The sequence below is a fragment of the Neomonachus schauinslandi genome, chromosome 3 (assembly GCF_002201575.2).
Source record: "Neomonachus schauinslandi chromosome 3, ASM220157v2, whole genome shotgun sequence".
Taxonomy (NCBI): domain Eukaryota; kingdom Metazoa; phylum Chordata; class Mammalia; order Carnivora; family Phocidae; genus Neomonachus; species Neomonachus schauinslandi.
In genome coordinates, this window is record NC_058405.1 from 10732316 (window position 1) to 10752478 (window position 20163).

Consider the following 20163-nt stretch of genomic DNA (forward strand, 5'->3'; position numbering starts at 1 on the left):
GCGGCGCGCGGCGCAGGGCGGGGGGGCGCGGCGGGAGGGCGGGGGCGCGGCGCGGCGCGGGAGGCCCCTCCCCCTGCCCAGCTCCGGGCGGGCGCCGAGAGCGGCCGGAGTTTCCGCGCCCGGGAGGGAGATGCGGCCGCCGCTCGGGCTCCTTGCAGGTAACGCGCGGGGCGGCCCCTGCAGGGCGGAGCGGCCGAGCGTGCCGCGAGGCGAGCGGAGTTGGGCGCGGAGCGGACGCGGGGTCCCCGCTGTCGCCGTGCCCCGAGCCCCGCGGGCCGGCCCGGGCCCGGCGGCGGTGCTGCTGGGAGTTGGCTCCAGGACCTGGGCTGCGGCCGGGGCCACGGGGGACGCGAGCCCCGAGCACCGTGCGCCCCGGTGTAAGCTGCACGCGGGACAATGGGCGCGGCGTGAAGGGTGCGCGCTCCGCCTGCCCGCGCCCGGGCTCCTGCGCCCCTTCCGCCCCGGGCTGCGGTCACGCCGCCACCCCTGTCTGCTCCAACTGCACGGGCGCTCCGTACCAGGCGCCTGCGGCGCGTTCCCGGAGCGGCCACCTGGCCGCGAGGCCCCGCGCCTGGCCGCCAGCTGGCCGCGGCGCCGGCGATGGCTGGGCACGGCCGGGCCTCTTGGCCGCCTGCCCTGGGTTAAAGGCAGCTCCCCTGCAGCGCCGCGAGTGCCAACTCCTCCGCGCTGGCTGCCGAGCGGAGCGGCGGGAGAGCCGCGTGCCACCGGCCGGGGTGCCCGGGGCCACCGAGCTGCCACTTCCCCGTGCGGGTTTGGAGTTTAGGGAAGCCGAGCAGGTGGCGCAGCCGCCGCCTCACCTCCTGCGAACTCCGCGGGGCTTCTGGTCTTGTTGATGTTTTGACTGTGGGCTGTGTGTGTGTGTGTATGTGTGTTTCTTTCTTTCCTGTTCCTTTTTTTTTTTTTTTTTTTTAACCACACACAAAAGAAGGGAGGAGTTAGAAAAAAAGATCAAGCCAGCGCGCAGTGAACCATCCAACACTGTTATCTCTGGAAGAGCAGATGGATGAGGAGAATTCCTTGAGGAACAGTTACAGTAACGACTGACTGGACCTCCTCTCTGTCCCCTCTCCCGGCAGTCCAGTCCTGACCGTGGCTGGTCAGCCCCAGATGGACGTGGGGTGAAGTGATGCGGGCTGACTTAGATGGGAAAATGGCTACAAGCTAGCAAGCTGGAAACTTTCTGGGACAGCGTAACTGTGAATGTCGAACCTCACCCAGTCATTCTTGCGGTAGGCAGGCATGGCTCTCGCCTGTTAGTGAATTTAAAAGAGGAAAGGCTATCACAAGAGGAAGATACTTTGAGTAGCTTTTTTTTTTTTCCAGCTCTGCCTGGTGGAGGGCGGTGGAGATGACAGGCTCCCATACCTCCAGGGCCCCAAGAGAGGAGCTGCTAGCTCAAGTCTCCAGATGCTGGGTCAGAAATGATGGTGTTCTTTAATCTGATTTCCAGAAGCCCTGTCTCGGCTCAGCCTGGCAGAGGGCAACTTGCGTTTGGATGGATTGTTACTGATGAGAGAGAAAGGTCGGCCAGAGGCCAGCAGGCCCTTCCATGCATCTGGAGGAATATTCTGTAGTAGGTGGCTACCGCTACTGTTTCAGGGTGAATCCTTTAGGTTTAGTCTCACCATTCCTGTTTTCTGCAGTCCAAGGCTGCTGGGTCCCCAGGGTTCACAGCTTCGTGACATGTGTTTTGGGAGGTGGGGCCCTTGTTTGAGGTCTTTTTCACCATTGATGATGGATTAATTTGTTTTAACCCCCTAACAATAGAGGCTTCATATTAGAAGTTCTGCGAAATTGAGACTAAAGAGCCTTTTGGTTTGTTCCAAATTTAGTTCCCTCTAGGGCCAGTTAATTCTGAACAGTGCAAAATGAGCACAGGAGTCAGAGAGGGTCAAAGCAGCGGCTCTATCACTGGTCAGACTGGCCGCAGCACTACTTTGGACGGAGCCTGAGGCCTCCATGAGGCTCCCTTCTTTTTACCTCATACGGTGAATTTACCATCCAGCCACACCCCGGAGCCAAGGCTCCCAAGCAGGACACCTGGAGGAGAGGAATGGACAGTGCAGCTGGGGACCTGTCAAGAGAAAAACAGAATGTGGGCCTTCCTATTTCATGGCCTGCGAACACAGGGGTGGAGGGGTGGGTCCACTGGTCTGTACCACCTCACTCTGGGCAGGACTTCTACTTGAGCACCAAGCCTGGGATCATCACAGAACAAAATCCATTTCCTGTTGGAGGAAGCGAGGTTGGGAGCAGGGTCACTTTGTTACACTCTGCAGCTTATGCAGGACATACAGACACCAGCCAAGCACGCAGTGCCCTGGGCCCATCCAAAGAAGGGCACCTTTTTCTCAGTGATATCAGGACACCAAATAGGCTACTGCTGGCCTGGGTTGGGAAGCCCATCTGCAGGAATAAAGAATCGATGGCCACATCAGTGTTCCCCAGATGGGAGATCAGGGACCAGGCACGGAAACAGTTTCTCCAAAATGGTAACAATAAGGGGAACTAATTGTTTCCATACATTCTGTCCTCTAATCCTTATGACAACCTCCCGAAGTATACAGTGGTACCCAGTTGTGCCGAAGAGGAACTGATCCTCAAGGTCTCAAAGGTAGCAAGTCCAAGTCAGCCTGCCTCCAGAGCTTGTGCTCTTAACGACACCCTGAGAACTTTGCATAGATTCCTAACACATTGGAGCTTTTATTGCATTTGCTAATCCACAGTATTTTCTGAACTATCCCAGTGTATACACTAATCATCATGCCTTCAGTGAAAAGGGCATTTTTGAGTATTTTCAGGGACAGCAAAGTAGTGAGAACCTTGGTGACTTGGGAGGGAAGCCGCAATGAGGAGACAGGAGGCCAGCAGAAAAGAATAAGGTGGAGGGCAAGGAACGGGGCGGACTCTAGGTTCCCTGATATCCCTGCAATAGAAGAGGGGGAGAACATTCTGAGATTGACTCAACTGTCCTGGCGATTGAGTCTGGGCCTGGCCCACCAGGGTACTGCTGATGTTCGGGTCCACAGTCTTCCTTCCGTATATCCAGGCTGTCGCCTGAGTACCAAAACGATTTACCTGTATTATATAAATACTCTGATATGGAAAGTGGAGCAGGACAGCGAATTTAGGAGCACAGGTTATCTCTTGCTTCGGTATTCTTCCCGTATGGGTATTGGAACCTCACAACAGCCTTTTGTGAAATAATATTCAAATATTTGGGCCTAAAGCAGGTAACATCAAGACCAGCTCTGTGACCATTCTCAGCTCACAGCTGATTTATTTTAGGGTGCCTGGGTGAGTGGCTCAGTCGGTTAAACATCTGACTCCTGATCTCAGCTCAGGTCTTGATCTCGGGGTCAGGAGTTCAAGCCCTGCATTGGAGCTCAATGGAGACTTACTTAAAACGACAACAAAAACTGATGTATTTTCCTCTTTATTAATTTTCCAAATCCAAGAACAGTTTTATTCCCTCTGTGTTAAGTCATGGTATCTTTCTAACTGCATGGTCTTTGTGATTTTTTTTCACATTTTTGTTTGTTTTGCTTTGCTTTCTTAGTAGCAGTTTCTTTAGCTGAAACGTAGACATAGTGGTAGGGGCCTGCATGGTGACCTGTATTGTATTTGCGGCTGTACTCTGGATATCACCAATGGTCTATACTTTCAGTGGAAAAGAAAAAAGGCGGCAGACAATAGCTGGACTATTTCCCCCCAGCATTTGCAGGAGTGTGAGTTCCATTAAGTGGGAGAAGCTTGAGGGACCAGCAGTGAGGGAGATGCAGAGCCTTTCCTCTCTGGATTGTAATCTGGACCCCTTTCCAGCACCTGGAGAGGGGCAACGTTATCAGAGGATGATGTGTCCCGTTGACTGTTGGATCTTTCTCCACATTCACTCAGATAAAAGCCTACAGAAAAGATGTCTGTGACCTCAGATGGCCTGTTTTGCTGACTTCTTATTGATTCCATCATCTGGGGTGGATCTAAATACATCTAAACTGCCTTCCCAATCAAGGGCTCTGGGATTCTCTTCCACCTTAGCATGAAAAGACTGGGGGCCGGGTCCCTTCCTAGTGTAGACAATAAACCAGAATGCTAAAGGGGATCTTTTTTTTTTTTTTTTAAGATTTTATTTATTTATTTGAGAGAGAGCATGAGAGGGGAGAGGGTCAGAGGGAGAAGCAGACTCCCTGCTGAGCAGGGAGCCCGATGCGGGACTCGATCCCAGGACCCTGGGATCATGACCTGAGCCGAAGGCAGTCGCTTAACCAACTGAGCTACCCAGGCGCCCGCTAAAGGGGATCTTAAGAAATAGTTCTGTGCCTGTGTTTTTACCCTTCTTAAAGAAAGTGCTTGTAATCGTAGTTACCTCCCCTGAACAGTCATTACAGCCAGACAGCAGTCCTAAGCACTTCAGGTGGGTATTTTGTTTAATGGCAACTACGTACGGTAGAACAGTTATCCCCATTGTAGAGGCTAGGAAACTGAGGCCAGAGAGGTTAAGTAACTTGTCCAAGGTAACACAAGATTGGAACCTGAACAGTTTGAGCTAAACAGGATTCTGTAAATCCAAAGAAAGCACCTGTTGAGGGAGTAGCAGGAATAGGGACAGATAAAATGTGATTTGCCAGGGTAGTTTGATATTCGGGCAAGTTCCAAGGCAGGAAGCTCTCTCGGGCAGTTCTCACCACTGGAAAGTTCTTATGCTTTGCTGAGTGGCACAGGAAGTAGACTCCAAAAGGGCAGGTGACATGCACAAGGCGCAGAACTAATAAATGGCAAGGCAGAGAGACAACCCGTTCTGACTTTAACATTTTTGCCTGTTTGAAAAAAAGTTAAAAAATAAGAGTGTATTTTTAACTTGACTCTTTCTTCAACATTGAAGGTTATATCCTTACCTGGACTAGCTTTTCCTCCTCTCCTTTAGGATTCAGCTCGGCCTTTTCTGGACTAAGGTATTGTCCTAAACCAATGAGTCTACAGTGTTCTCTCCTTCCTCTGTGTATGAACCTCTCAGCTGGCCTTTGATCGTGGGCCCTGCCTCATCATCTGTGTTAAAACCCCTCTCTCTGGATTTTCATCTAACTGGCATGAGTGTCTGAGTTTTGAGAGCGACTGTAAGCTCTTTCAGAATCAGGACCATGTTTATACACTAGCTCCCCCCCCCCCCCCCGCACACACACAGTGTGTTAAGACCCGACAAGGAGTATTTATTGATTTCTCTTGATTGGATGAAGCAACATGCTAACTTTTTTTTTTTAACTTTGGTGTAAACTAGTTCAAGGACTATAAAAACAGCTTACCTTATGGGGTTGATATATACAGGATTCCCTGAAATCAGTGTTTCTCAAGATAATCCAGTATCAGAAACCCAAGGGCTTCCGGTTTGGTAGTGGCAGATGGGCCCAGGTGAATTTACATGTTTCCCAGGTGACTCTACTGCCCACAGAAAACCACAACTTAAAAGTTTGTAATGATCACAGCCTGTAAACTCACAGCATAGATGGCTGTCTAGTTCTTACTCACTTTAAGGTACACATGCCCACTGCAGAAACATTCCTAACAGCGTGTTGATGAATACTTGTGTCTTGTCATTTTTCTTGTAGATTTCTAGCCAGCATAATGCTGGAGCGAGAGACTGGCAGCCGGCAGTTTGCAAAATGGCCGAGCTGGACGCCGATTTGGATCGCATCATTCCGTCTTCTGTTCTTCCCCCTTTCTGGGCTAAGTTAGTGGTGGGATTTGTTTCCCTCGTGTGTTTCGCGCGTAGCTACGATGGAGATTTTGTCTTTGATGACTCTGAAGCTATTATTAACAATAAGGTACTGTATTGTAACTCCTTTTCGGTAAACTTAGGTTAACCATTTGCCTGTTTCTCATTAATAATCGAAGTTTGCGTTGAATAATTCTGTGTTAAACTTTGGTTAAGCACTGTTGTGTTTAGATTTCCCACTTCTTAGGTCGCATCTCCTCGACTTAGGGTCCCTTTTATTGCTGGAAGCAGGGTCTCCAGCCCCTGCCTGACCGCAGGCTGTACTCTCCCCACGTCCCCTGTCCGAGGCCCCACGTACTCTCCCACGTACCCAGTCTACACGTGTATCAGCGAGACCGTTTCTCTCAGATTACAAGGCAAGGAAGGGTATTGCAAGGCATTGCAGACTAAGTCTTTCAGGTTTTATGACAAATTTCCAGAATTCTAGGCCACAGCTGTTCTCCCGCCCCTCCCCCCACCCCAATATGCATTTGCTACCGTGATGGATGAGTCTGATCACCTACCAAGAGGTGCGTCCTCAGCAGTAGGCAGCCAGCGAGTTGGCATCTTCTTTGTCCTTTGTTGATAGCATCAGGACAGTCTGCTGGCAGCTGCTGGAGGGTGAGGAGTGTGCTGTCCGGGGAAGCTGCAGTTCCTGCTCATTTCTTGTTTGGAGACTCAAATTTGCTGAGTTTGCAAAATCCCAGCCAGTTTTGCTCACCAGTGGGTGCTATATCGATGCAGGAAAAATGACACTGTCTTTCACTAGCTAGAGATAAGGAAGAAGAAATAGGAGTGGGGGAAGGGAATAAAAAGATTCAAGTGAGCTAAAAGGAAGTCGGAACAAGAAACTTGGATGTAGGGAGAGCCCAGAGGAGAAAGAACTGGGAGATGGCACAGATTAGAGTCTTTGTGACAACCCAGTTACTCAGCAGACCCTTTATGCATGTGCCTTAACCAATGAAGAGAACCTGAAGGAATACACGAATCTCTTTCTCTGCGGTAGATGCAACTCTAGCAACTCCTTGCAACACTGTGGTTGAATGCTCTTAAAATTGCTCTTAAAAATGCTCTTAAAAAAAATCCATCAAGTCATGGATTCTCCTAAATGAGAAAAAAAAAAAGTCATTTTCATATTGAAAATGTTGAGAAAAATTCACATGTGTTCTGTGGGGCGAGGGCGGGGTGGGAGTGGGGGTGACTTGTGCAGGTATTGAGTTTGTAACGTATTATCTGTACTTGATTTTCTCTATTTTGAGGACACAGACTACAGCATCCTTGATGTTTGTTTTGAATCCAGGTTCTTCCCTTGCCATTTTCCTCAGGTTCACCCCGAAGTTACGCAGCGTTCGTTTCTTTTTTGAATCATGCTTAAAAACGAGTTGTTAAGTTTGTAGCTCCCAGCAAGTACGTCCCATTGGTGGTTTCATCGCTCCAGAGTTGCTTTTCGAACAAAAATATGAGAATGTGACTTAATTTTAAAGCCCATTCTTCATTTCTTTGAGAGCTTCTTGGATCTTCTACTTTGACAAAGTGGAGGAGAGACGGTGTTAACTTAGAACGTATGTTGAAGAGCTCTGATGAACAAGGCAGGGGAAGGCACGAGCTCTGTTGTACTTGGGATGCCCTGGTATGCGGTTAGAATGCTTCCTTCTGTGTGCGGTAAGGCAGATGAAGCCATTTTGTGGCTCTGCTGCACATTGTCTTGGCAGTGTTTTCTAGAGCATCACACTGTGCCCCTTTGTTAACTTGCTAGCCCTCCTTTTTTCCTTTCCTGTCTAATGAAAGGCTCTGCTCTGTTCATTGGCACGGTGCCCACAGTAATGTGAAACAGGCTGTTCCTGGGTTTTATTGGTGTTGAAGACTGTTTTCCAGATGCTTCTTTGTAGTGTTGTTGCCTTTTTTCATTGAGATGATGATTTTCTTTGAGACAGTGGAGTTAGCAGGAATTTCAGGCACATGTCTTTTCCATAAATCATTATGAGGAAAAATTGACCTTTCTTCCTGTAGTGCACCCTGCTGTGTGTAGGCTACACCTAATCAAATATTTAGAGCTTCGTTGGTGTTCATTTTCTGCTCAAATGGAGGGAAAGAGCATCCGCCCAGCTCCTTCACAAGTGAAGAGGTACTTCTGGGACAATGCAAAAGAAAAGGGACTTCCAGTTTTGTAACTGAGCTAACCAAATTAGTGGGTGGTTTCCGAGACCTTCATGAAATCTCGAACTGACTCTTAGAAAAGGGGTCAGTATGCTTAAGGACTCTGAAGCTGATACGCAATGGAAGGGAAATTCACCCTCAAAGTGGGTATCAGGTGACCAGCTTTGCCTCTATCACCCATCCTCAAGCCTTGCCCTTTGAGTCAGTAAGGACTGAAGTCGCGATACTTCCTGAGCTCCCCTCAGGTGCTGTAGACCCTGGTTGCTCTTCTGGGCTGGCCATATTGGATGCATTTCTGCTTGAGGCTTTGCCCATCTTGGTTGTTAGAAGCTGCCGAGACTGTCCAGGTTGGATGCAGACTCCACCTGTTGGAGGCAGGAGCTAGTCACACAAAGAGGACAGGATCTGGAGGCAGCTGGGCAGCCTCAGCAAGGTGTCTAGTGGTGTGATCTGTGGGTGTGCTTCTGGCTATGGCGCCCCAAACTGGGAGCCCACCTGGGAGTCCGTGAGCCTTGCCATCGTCTTTAAAGCAGTCCTTTTTTGTTTATGTTAATCAGAGTTGATTCTGGTTCCTGCTACGAAGAGTCTTGACTGATACACTGTGTGGGGTGCGTAGTGTGTCATAATTGCTAGTCTCTAAAATGTCCCTGTTTCGTTACGCTTTAAAGAGAAAATCAACATTCACTTTCGTTGCTTACTCTGTGGTGCCTTGTCTGCCTCTTCTTGTTAGACACAGTTTAAGCAATTTAGTCTTACATTTTTTAAAGATTTTATTTATTTATTTATTATTTATTTATTTGAGGGAAAGGGAGAGAGCATGATTCGGGGGAGGAGCAGAGGGAGAGGGACAAGCAGGCTCCGCGCTGAGCACGGAGCCCAACACGGGGCTCGATCTCACGACCTGGCGATCATGACCTGAGCCAAAATCAAGAGTCAGACACTTAGCTGACTAGCCACCCAGGCACCCCTAATTTTACATTTAAATGTTTTTTAAAAAGATGCATTTTTAAGCATCTGTAGTATAGGACCAAATTAAATTACCTTAATAGTAAAGATAGGTATCGTTTTTAAAATTTAATGATTTTTATCTTTAAAAATTACATGGGGGGGCACATGGGTGGTTCAGTTAGTTGGGCATCTGCCTTCAACTCGGGTCATGATCCCAGGGTCCTGGGATTGAGCCCCACATCAGGCTCCCTGCTCGGTGGAGAGCCTGCTTCTCTCTCTCCCTCTGCTTCTCCTCCTGCTTGTGTGCTTGCTCTCTGTCTCTCAAAGAAATAAAATCTTAACAAAAAAAATAAATATAAATTTAAAAAAGAAAAATTATGTGGAAGTTGTTCTTTCTTTAACATTTCTGTTTAGCTCATGATCAAAAATAAACAGTATATGTTTGTTCACTCATGTTTTAACTGGGATATTTTAGGGAAATTATCTTATGAATATGAAAGAGCTATGTGATGCATTAGTTCATTCAACGTAGATTAAGTACCTTCTGTATACTCCCCACCTACACGATGTGGCCCGGGCCTCCTTGACCCTCAGTCCCGTGGGGCAGACAGATGGGACTTAGAGATTATAAACTGCCGGTGTGCCGGGCACTGTAAGGACAGGTGCGAGATGCCGGGAGACCCACGGGAAGGGAATTACATCAGCTAAGGCAGGTCACAGCTGGCTGGCTGAGATGTGAGTGGCAGGAGGAACTGGGCTGTGAAGAGCCGAGGGGTAACCGGTGGGCACCTATGCGCGCCAAGCCTTTGGGATGGGTGGCAGCAGGTGCTGAGTGGGGTTAGGACAGAGGCCAGAGTCTGAGGGAGATGAACAGGCAGAGCTCTGCAGGAGCCCGAGCACCCTGGGCTGGGGCACCCACATCAGGACGTAGGTTCTGTCCTGGGGGAGGAGGGCAGCTATTGTAGTGTTTTAAGCAGGGTAGGGCGGGTGCCCCAATTTGCGTTTTGGAGAGACCAGCCTGGAGAACATGTCACAGGGCGCGGTGGATCCGCTGGGAGGCCTGGCGGGGTCCTGGGGGGGAGAGATGATGGTGGTTTGGGCCAGGACTGGTGGGAGGGACGGAGCAGAGGGGAATGCGCATCTCCAAGGAAGAGCTTGCCCTGAGTGCTGAGATGCGGGATGGGGGAGGGGGAGGGACTCCTTTGTTCAGAATGCCTTCTGCTGCGTTCCTGCAGGACCTCCGAGCAGAGACGCCCCTCGGGGACCTGTGGCATCATGACTTCTGGGGCAGTAGGCTGAGCAGCAATACCAGCCACAAGTCCTACCGCCCTCTGACCGTCCTCACTTTCAGGTAGGTGATGGCGCAAGCTGTGTGGGATGCTGTACCAAGTTCAATGTGATAAGCCTCCCAGGAGAGATCAGCCTGGAGAACATGTCACAGGGCGCGGTGGATCCGCTGGGAGGCCTGGCGGTATCCTAGGGGATCCTGGGGGAAAATACGGTCTCACTCATAAGGGTCTCCAAGAAGCACGTGCTAATCCCAGCTGTTAGGAATAGGTCACAGGAAGATGGAGAGAATGTGCATGAGGAAACCTGACTCCAGGGCTGGCTTTGCCGGTTCGGATCCTGAAAGTGGAAGGATACAGAGAAGATGAGCATTGGTCCCTGTGCAGGATGACGTGCACATTAGTGAAACATTCCATATTTTGCACATTTCTTGGAGGTTGGGCCTTTGCTGGTTAACACTGGAGAAAAAGTGTGAGTCAAGGCAGCTTGCGGCATCTAATGAAATTGTGGGTTTTTTTCCACTACGAAAATAATAAGGTAAAAATCTTCCTACTGTTACCAAGTCAACGTGCGGAAACAAAATTAAGCTAAAAACACTCTCAGCCTCCCCCTCCCCCCCCATTTGCGTTAGGTAGATTTATTCACCTCACCAAAATTCCCACTCGTAGCTGTTTCTCAGGTGCACGAAACACATGTGTACAGATCTCTCCGAAGCAGAGAAATGATGAATTAGAACGGCTGGGAGTGAGCGGCAGTCAGGAATAAGAATCCCTGACCGTGAGAATGTGTTTTGTTGGGATGGAAGGCTGATGGACGAACTATCAAGGAGTGCTTTTGTTTTTTGGATAAGCAAGTTACGGGACTATCTTAAACCCAGGTCCCTATGGGGAGCCAGGAGGAATGTGTGCTATATTATATTACCTTGGCCTTTTTAGCGCTTAAAAATCTGTCCAGTTTTCCTTTTGCTTTTCCTCTCCACATTATCTCCCACTCCTCTGAGATGCTCTTCTCCTCCATTTTTGCCCCTGCAGTTAATTATATGCTCTCACCCTTTCTTCAACCTTCCTCGCTTGATAGGCATTATTTATCTTGCTGTCACTTTCGGCAAACCTCCTCTTCTGCCCGGAATACTATTACTCACCAGCGTTTTCCTTCAGATGGTTTGCATTTCCTATTGCACGCTTCTGCGCATCTGGTATGAACCCCCTTCACTTACAGGATTAACTACTATTTGTGTGGAGGCTTCCACCCCATGAGTTTCCACGTGATCAACATCCTCCTGCACGGTGGCATCTCTGTCCTCATGGTGGATGTCTTCTCCGTGCTGTTGGGCGGCCTGCAGTACACGAGTAGAGGCCGGAGGTTGAACCTGGCCCCCAGATCGTCCCTGCTGGCCGCTCTGCTATTCGCCACGCATCCGGTGCACACGGAGTGCGTAAGTAGTGTCCGTCCGTCCGTCCGTGGCGTCTGTCCTTGCGTGAGGACAAGGAGCCTGTCATATGTGGGCTCGTTCCCTAAAACAGGCTTCCCTCGAATAGTCTTATCGCAGTAGAAAGGATACGGTGCTACACCCTGCCAGACACTTGAAACAGTTATTTGCGGATCCAACAGGTCTCTCTTATGAAAAATGCCGAGTCCCCGGGGGGGGGGGGGTGAAGACTTTGTCGTCACTGTATGATATGATCTCTGGTGATACTTTGTTTCCCTTATATGACCACACTGGAAAGGGCAAATGGTGAATATTGCCTGGTTTGGGGGCCTAAAGGCCAGAAGCGAGGAACTTGTCTTCTGCAAAGGGTCGGACGTAATTTTCCTACGTTCGCTGAGAGCTGTCTAAGGGTAGAACTTAAAATCTCACACTGAGGAGAGGTCGGCACACTTTGACTTGCCCTGGGAAGGTGTGGTTCCCACTCTGTGCTGGGGATTGGTCAGGAACTCTCCCACCTTCCTTCTCTTCTTCGCCACCTGCGTTCTTCTCCTCCCCTTGGAAGACTCGTCCCAGGTGGCCCAGGTGATGGGGCAGAGGGTCCTAACCTTACTGTCCTGTGGGCCATGCCTTTATTCTGTTGAGCTGCTGCTGAATATATTTGGTACACACTGTTGTTGGGATTTAACTAGGTGTGTGGGGATTTCGAGAACCACCCAATCCCCACTACCATGGAACCCTTTGAAAATGAAAGTCGCATGTTTGCTGAGGTGAAAGATTTGATTTTAGCCATTCATTCTGTGAGCATGAAGTACCTAGTATAAAATACTACATGGTCCTTATTACTTCTCCACAACGGATTTCTGCATTTCATGTGTATTTAAATCCCCACGTTTAACCAAATGTATTGAGCATCTTGAAGTGAGTTTCAAAATATTGAACAGAATTTCTCCCTTTAGCGTCTGCTTTTGTTAAACTCTGTTCTTCGGTATGAAGGGGATTGTAGAGCTGTTACCACAACCTTCTCCTAGTATTTTATAACTTTAAAGCCTTTTAAAAAAAAAATTCTCATAATGTTTTACTTTAGCAAATTCGGAGGACTGACAATCTGGAAACTGTTGTAAGAGATTTGTCATAGACTATTTATATGTAACTGTGAGCAAATTAGAATTTGCTTCCATCTGAGCCCTCCTATGGCTTAAGTATTTGTTGGGACCCAGAAATAGTGTATGCGTTGATCAGAAATAGGGAATTTCTGGCAAAAGTACAGATTTACAGTTTGGGTCCTCATCTAATTTAGTGGGATCTTAAAGCAAAATGAAATATTTGAATTAGTAATCAAAGGAATTTTTCTAAAATTCTGATTTTAAATGTTGAGAAGTTAGTTTACAGAAAAGTTTGAAATGCCAGCAAGTACAAGTGGATGCACACACACAGGCATACACCCATGCCCCAGTAAATGCAATCTGGGAAAATGTTAACCCGAAAATTCTACACTCAAGGTATTTAAAAAGAAGCCAAAGAAGATCTGGCTGTAGGAGAGAAGGGAATATTTGAGAAAAATCTCTTCATCTCCCCCACCCCTCCATTCCATCAAAGTCATTAAAACTCAGATTGCAAGAAAAAATTATGAGCCATTAAAATTAGCATTTTTTTTTTGAGATTTTATTTATTCATTTGAGAGAGAGAGAGTGCATGAGCAGGTGAAGAGGGAGAAGCAGACTCTCCACTGAGTGGGGAGCCCAACACGGGGCTCGATCCTAGGACCCTGAGATCATAACCTGAGCCGAAGGCAGACGCTTAGCTGATCAAGCCACCCAAGTACCCCCAAATTAGCATTCTTAAAACAAATAATTTGTATGTTCATCCTTCATTGTTCTGGCAAATAGGGAGTATTCAGTTTCCTCCTATCTACACCCGCCCTGTTATCCCCCATTCTACATTTAACCCAGCTTTAAAAATAAGCAGAAAGCAGGACCCAAGGAGCTAGGTGGAAGGAGAGACCTTTGAAGCCCCCAGCCCAGTGCTGGGGAAGTAGCCCTGGGCTGTGGACTCTGGATCAGGGCCCTGCATGACGGCCCTTGGCACAGTGCCCCCAAACTGAACAGTGATCTAGAATGAGGACTGGGGGTTGGGTGGTTATTGTGCTTCTCTTTACATTTATTAAGGGAAAGCAGTGGCAGTGTGGGCCCCTGCAGGTTTTAGTAATATAAATTTCTTTGTATTAAATTCATGTGTTTTGTGTCTTTACACCTTCTTGATGTTAGCATTGAGCATGTTTTTGTCCACTGCAAATAGGAACCTGAATTTCACAGTCTTCTAGGGTGACCAGCCACCCACTTTGCCCATTATTAAGGAGGTTCTGGGACATGGGACTTTCCACTTTAAGACTGGGACAGTCCCAGGCAAACCATGGTGCATTGTTCAGTCTTCCCCCCTCCCGGTCCCCAGTGGGTAATGAGATAATTGTAATTAGTGTTTTTACTTTTCAACTGATATGGATGTCTCTCATTTTCAAGTATACCACCCAAACCACTCTGGGATATTTGTAGGCATAGAAGGCCAGACATTAGGGGAGGGAGGAAAGCTAAAGGAGAGGGTTGCCTAGCCCCTTGTCTGTGGCCATCAGGATGGAGACCCCAAGGACACCAGTGCCACCGTAGGTTTTCCTTTTCCTCAGAGTATTGGTAAGGATTTCAAGTTGCCTGGATTTAGTATCAAAGAGGGAAACTCAGTCCTCCTTAGGAGTTCTGTCTGTGCACAAACCCAGAGTTTAATACTGAAGGTATTAGGTAGGGAAGATTCCCCCTTTCCCTTCCTCTAATTCCTTTTTAACAACCCCTATGCAATTTGTTCCTAGTGGGGAAACAACACTACCTGCTCTATAGATTGGAGGGAATTTTCTCTAGAAAACCCCAATATGAGTGTTAACGGTTACCTCTGTAGGGGTGGAAACATTTTCCCTTCTTCCCTCCTAGGTTCTTTGGCTGGCCTCATAATTAAATCGACATAAGATAGGTTAATGGGAGAAAAATTTAATTTCTGGAGCCCCATAAAATGTACTGGAGCCCCATAAAAATATGAGATTCAAAGAAGTGTCCAAAGCAGGAAGGATTTCTAAATTTGTGAAGAAATGGCAGGACAAAGGGGTTTGCGCTTGGGGTAGTGAATTAATGAAGTAACAAGGGTTGTTTATGCATCCTTCTCGGGCCCTAAACTCCCTACTTCTGGGGATGAGGATGCCTTCTAGCCTGCTAATAGAGGGAGGGTGCTTTTCATAGGAGAGATTTATTTCCTGCTTTCAGGGGGACAAAGGACGGTCAGATCGTCCTTCTGAGAAACTGGCTATTTCTCAAGTACCTTTAATTCAAAATAATCAGTATGCCAAAGTGGCATATCTGAGGATGGCAGAGTCTGCTCCCTTTCATTTGTAAGAAAAAGAGAATAGCCTACAAAGGCTGTTATAAAGACCTTTGTCTAGAAATACATACTATGCAAATATCAGAAAAGAAAAATAAAATCTCTCTATAGTCTTGCCCATTCCCCAAACAAGTGGACTCAGTGCTTCCTTGGATAGCCCTTAAAAATGTTTTCTCTGTGAAGTCTGTCTTTAATCACGATGTCAAAAATTCTTTGTAAGGACTAAATCTCTTTTTACTTTAAAACGCCTGCCATACTTTTTAAAATCTGTTTTTCTTTATGTCGGATAATGTCATGTACAATTGCTTAAGCACTTGGGAGTATTTTCACCAACTAGCCAAAGAATGTTTGTTTAAAAATAAGCTTATCATGGGGGCACCTGGGTGACTCAAGTCAGTTGAGTGTTTGACACTTGGTTTCGGCTCAGGTCGTGATCTCAGGGCCGTGAGATCAAGCCCCACGTTGGGCTCTGTGCTCAGTGTGGAGTCTGCTTGAGATTCTCTCTCCCTCTCCCTCTGATCTTCACCCCCCCACACACACACACACATGCACGCACATGCATGCTCTATCTCTCTCTAAAATAAATAAATATACATTTAAAAAAAATAAGTTTATCATGTTTAACCTTCATTTTAGTGCAGGTCTTTAAATGTACCTTAGCTATCTAGATAACAGGTGGTTAAGGCTGGTTGTTTTGGCCTAATCCCTGGTATTTATCCAAACACCTCCCTCCCCTCACTCATTTCAGTAAACCTTGTTTTCCGACCCGTCGCCACCCCACCCCCTGCTTCTCCTCAGCCCCTTGCTTTAGGGACCCCTTTGGATAAGCTTCTCTGCATGGGTTTGGATTACTTTATGTTCTGTGAGGCTTTGGGATTCAGGGCCATCCTCGGGCGCTGTAGATAGGTGCAGATGGAAGATGCCCCTCCCTTCCCTCTCGGTGTCCTGGCTTTGTCACTCACCACAGTACCCTCACCACAACACCTGCCTCTCGCCCTGAGCTCCGGTGCCTTTGTCCATTCCTTTCTGCCCCCGCTGCTTACAGAAGCACGCGTCAGGATTCTTGTGGGGAACTAACAGTGAGCCCGCACCTACTGCGTGCCAGGCGCACCTACTGTGTGCCAGGCACTGTTCAGTTTACCTGCAGCCCCGATTTTCCCGGGTCCCTGACTGAGTGAGGTGCAGGCTGGAGTATTCAAGAACTCTCATTACGTGGTCCCTGCACTCATGAAGTCATTGTACTGCTTAACCCTCTGGCATATTGGCATGCTTGTTCCAGATCTGTTGAACCTTTGTTTGTCCTTAGCTTCCTTCTTGGGAGGGTTTTCCCTGTGGGTTGGATTCATCAGCTCCTTCAGTCTTAACAATCGTGTGACACCTTGCATTGCCACGCACACTGCTGTCAGAAATTAACGATCAAAATGGATAATCACCTCCAGCATTTTATATCTAGCCAGGGTAGTGGGAAATTATTGCTCAAAGGCATTCTTTTTAGCCATTGCTTGTCCACATAGTTGGGAATCAAATGTAAACATAGTAATTTCACGTCAATTGTTTATTCTCTTACCTCCATTTATAGCTTAGTCTTTATTCTGTCCCACATTTCATAGTCCCCATCCTTTAAGAAAAGATAAACTTACCAGCTATTGGAGTAATACCTAGAGAATCCCAGTAAAGCTTTGGTATGTGTCACCTCCAAGAGCTGGTTAGCCAAACGTGCTACGTAAGCCAGACCCACACTCCCGAGTGGAGTTTTATGTCTTTCTCTGCCAGGAGATGTGTGGAGAACGGTTATTGGGTGTGATGTGAGACGCAAATTTTACATTGCTTTGTTATCACTAAGGTAAAGAAGGAGAGGGCAGTCATGGCGGAAAGAAATGGTAGACATTTTCTTCTGTCTTCGTCTTCCTTCTCAATCACGTTCGAAGCATTCTGCTTTCCAGGTTAACCCCCCCGAACCGGTTTTGGTCTTGAAGGGAGGAGCAGTGGCAGAGGTAGCTTTGCTTGATGGTTCGTCTCCCTTTTTCTGGTTGCCTGATGACTTTGCACATTTACTTCCCACCTCCCCTCCATGTCTCCAATCAAATTTTGTTTACTAAATATTCTACCCTTTGAGCTGATAACATTTTCCGTTGAAAATCCACTTGAGGGCTATCAGCAGCATGGGTGTCTGGGCTGTAGGGTGCAGGGTGCTGTGATGGGGCTCCTGCTCCCAGAACAGCCAGCGGTACGATCCTGCCCATCCCGATCTCTCGGAAGCAACTAGCTCAAGTCTTAGTCCAAAGAGGGAAAAGAAAACCCTATCGTAAGATGAGACCACAGGACTGTTGCACAGTCATTTTAATAGATGACAGAATCTGGTAAGGTTTTTGCCTTTCGTTTCTAAGCAATTTTTTATGTTTCCTAAGTTTAGGATTTTTTAAACTCTTTTTTTATGTAAATCTTTTTTTCTTCTTCTTTCAAGGTTGCTGGTGTTGTCGGCCGCGCAGACCTCCTTGGGGCCCTGTTCTTTCTGTTATCTTTCCTTGGCTACTGTAAAGCATTTAGAGAAAGTAAGCATGATGTTTGCCTTCTTAATTTTGAGATGGGAAATTTTCGGTTTATATAATTTTATCATTTTGAGAGAATGTGGGCCAAAAGGTCTCTCTTCAGCTACGTGTTTACTCCATTGCGTTTTTAATAATACAAAGTTCATACGTTAGCATTCACACGGGAGCCTTCTAGGGTGGTGAAACCAAGAGTTTCTGCTGTTCCCTAAAGCAGCTGCGATTGATTTTTGTCATTTTATTTGCAGTAAAATTGCAGGGGAAGAACACTTTTGTTTATTCTTTATTAAAACCTCTCTGGGAGAAAAATAGAAAAAGTCTAAAATGAATGAATAGCTGTGGATATGGACCTGGATTATGAAATTCTTGGTTTTGTCATTGGTATTAATACGTACAAAGAAAGTCCTTGTTGCTGGAGTTGAAATGGCTCATTGAGTGTGTGTGTTGGGGTGGGGGGGGCGTGCAGGAATGGCTTGGGGCGGCACAGCAGGTGCATTGACCGAGATGCTGCAGAATCCCTGTCTGACTCTGCTCAGTGTATGGATTCCAGTCATCCCCAAGTCAAGTCGGACCTTCCCAATTGCTTTATCGTAGACACTGGATGTGATGAATTCAGCTTATGTACCTGTCATGCCTACAAGCTCCAGCAAAAGTTCTACACTCAGTTTCTGTTACCTGGAGAAGTCAGAAGTGTATGGACTGTAGAACTCTCCTTGTATCTCACAGTTAACGGTTTCTGTTTGGGGGAAGGGGACAAGAGGGAAGGTGAGTGGGATGATTTCCTCTGGAATGTTGGAGTGGAGCCTTTTAAGCAGGAGCGCACGTGGACCTTGGCCTGCTTGAGGCTTTTCCACAGAATTTCTCAAAGCTCAGGTGTGGTCCAGGCTGCCAGGCCTTTCGTATTAGTGTCATATACTAATACTTGTACTTTGGTTTCTCCCGTGAATTTCTCTCTTATTGATAATGAAGAGCAGAGCCCTCATTCAGAATTTGGTGCGCTGGGGCTGGTGAAATGGAAATGTCAGGGTTACTAAATGAAGGGACCCAGGAGCCAAATCCAGCCTGCTATCCCTTCTCATGTGGCCCGCAAGCTAAGAATGAGTTGTTTTTTCCAAGTACGCATTGAGCTATCTAATTTATCTAAACTATCTAATTTAACGGTCACTGCGGCAAATTTTAACAGTGATTTTTACATATTTTTTTACCACTGCAAAAATGGTGCAGTTTCTTTTTTTCCATAATTAAACTTCCACAACACCTCGCAACCACGAGTATTCAAAAGAATTTTTGTTTAAAAATCACATTTTATAGATCTTAAACTCGTCTTCAGCATTTAGCTCAAAGGTCTCACTATCCTCAAAAAATTGTTCTCCTGCTAAACTCATCAGCTGAAAGTTTCTATCTCGATAGTGAAAAGACGGTCTTTGCTGGCCCATGGGAATTCATTTCTCATTTGGCTGAACGCAGCCAGTGGAAGGCTCAGACTGGTGGGGGAGGGAGGAGGGACGCGATGACTAATTTTCCCCAGCACGAGAAGGCACCTGAAGCTTGATGGGAGAGTGGACCTGGAGAGGCTTGAGGGAAGGGTCCAGGCTCTGTATCCGGTCAGAGTCCGTGCTGGAAGAAGAGGAGGAGGAATGCTTGTCATGCTTGTGGTGCTGGTGCATCTTTTTATGAACTTTCTTCATTTTCTTCCCCATTTTCTTGTCCATCACCATTCCTGGTCCTACGAGGCCATGTGCCGAGGGATTCACAGGGGGCATGTCCGGAGTAGGTGCTGCATGAGGACCATGGGGTTGGCATCCTGGATACCCTCGTTGTGGCACCAGAGGAGGGGGCGCGCCCTGGGTCAGGGGAGCTGGATTCCCCTGGGGAGCCACTGGGAGAGTTGAAAGAAGCCTGGAGAAAAGGCGGGATTAGCAGGCGGTGGATGGGCAGGATGGGGGCCTCCGGGCATCGGGCCCTGGCTGCCCGGCACGGGGATGCCACACGTAACAGTGTTCCGGCTGCCTGCACTTGACTCGTCCTCAGCTCTCCGCTTTTTACACTTTTAAATGGTTGGGAAATAAAAAACGATAATAACCTTTTGTGACATATAAAAAGTGACATGAAATTCAGATTCCAGTGTCCATATATAAAGCTTTATTGAAAGAGGCACACCCATTTATTTTCATTTTGTCTGGCCGCTTCGGCCCTGCAATGGCAGAGTTTCTCAGCGTCCCTACAGACCAGCTGGCCTCAAAGCCTGGGACACTTCCTGCCTGGTCCTTTGCAAAGTTTGCCCTGCTCTGAGACAGGTGATTCCCACAGTAGCTGTCACCATCTGAGTGGTTCCAAAATTTTTTTAGTAGTGATTAACAAAGGTTTCCAGCAGTTTTTATTTAGGAACATAGATGACTTTGCTGTTAATATAATAGCTGCCATTTCTTGACCGTCTGTGGGCACTTGTATATATATGTATATATATTTTTTCTCATTTAATTATGTAACAATCTTTAAAGTAGGTGGAATTACTTTCCCATTTTTCCAGATGTTGCAGTAACTTTGTTGGGGGTCACATAGCTATTTATGGCAGAACTGGGTTCACACTGGAGTCTCACTCACTGGAG

General features: G+C 47.4%; 1 protein-coding gene and 1 non-coding gene across 3 annotated transcripts in view; both read left to right on the forward strand.

Moving 5' to 3' along the window:
• Nucleotides 1-84: 84 nt before the first annotated feature.
• Nucleotides 85-20163, forward strand: part of TMTC4 (transmembrane O-mannosyltransferase targeting cadherins 4) — a 64241-nt gene continuing 44162 nt past the window's right edge. For both annotated transcript variants that reach the window (XM_044913514.1, XM_044913515.1), the window contains exons 1-5: nt 85-158; nt 5625-5840; nt 10111-10226; nt 11381-11597; nt 17473-17560. In XM_044913514.1, coding sequence (XP_044769449.1) covers nt 5679-5840; nt 10111-10226; nt 11381-11597; nt 17473-17560 — 583 coding nt within the window. In that variant the 5' untranslated portion in view covers nt 85-158; nt 5625-5678. The remainder of the gene's footprint in view (nt 159-5624; nt 5841-10110; nt 10227-11380; nt 11598-17472; nt 17561-20163) is intronic.
• On the forward strand, nt 10478-10584 carry LOC123324449. The gene has a single exon (XR_006539820.1). It is a non-coding gene; the product is annotated as a U6 spliceosomal RNA (small nuclear RNA).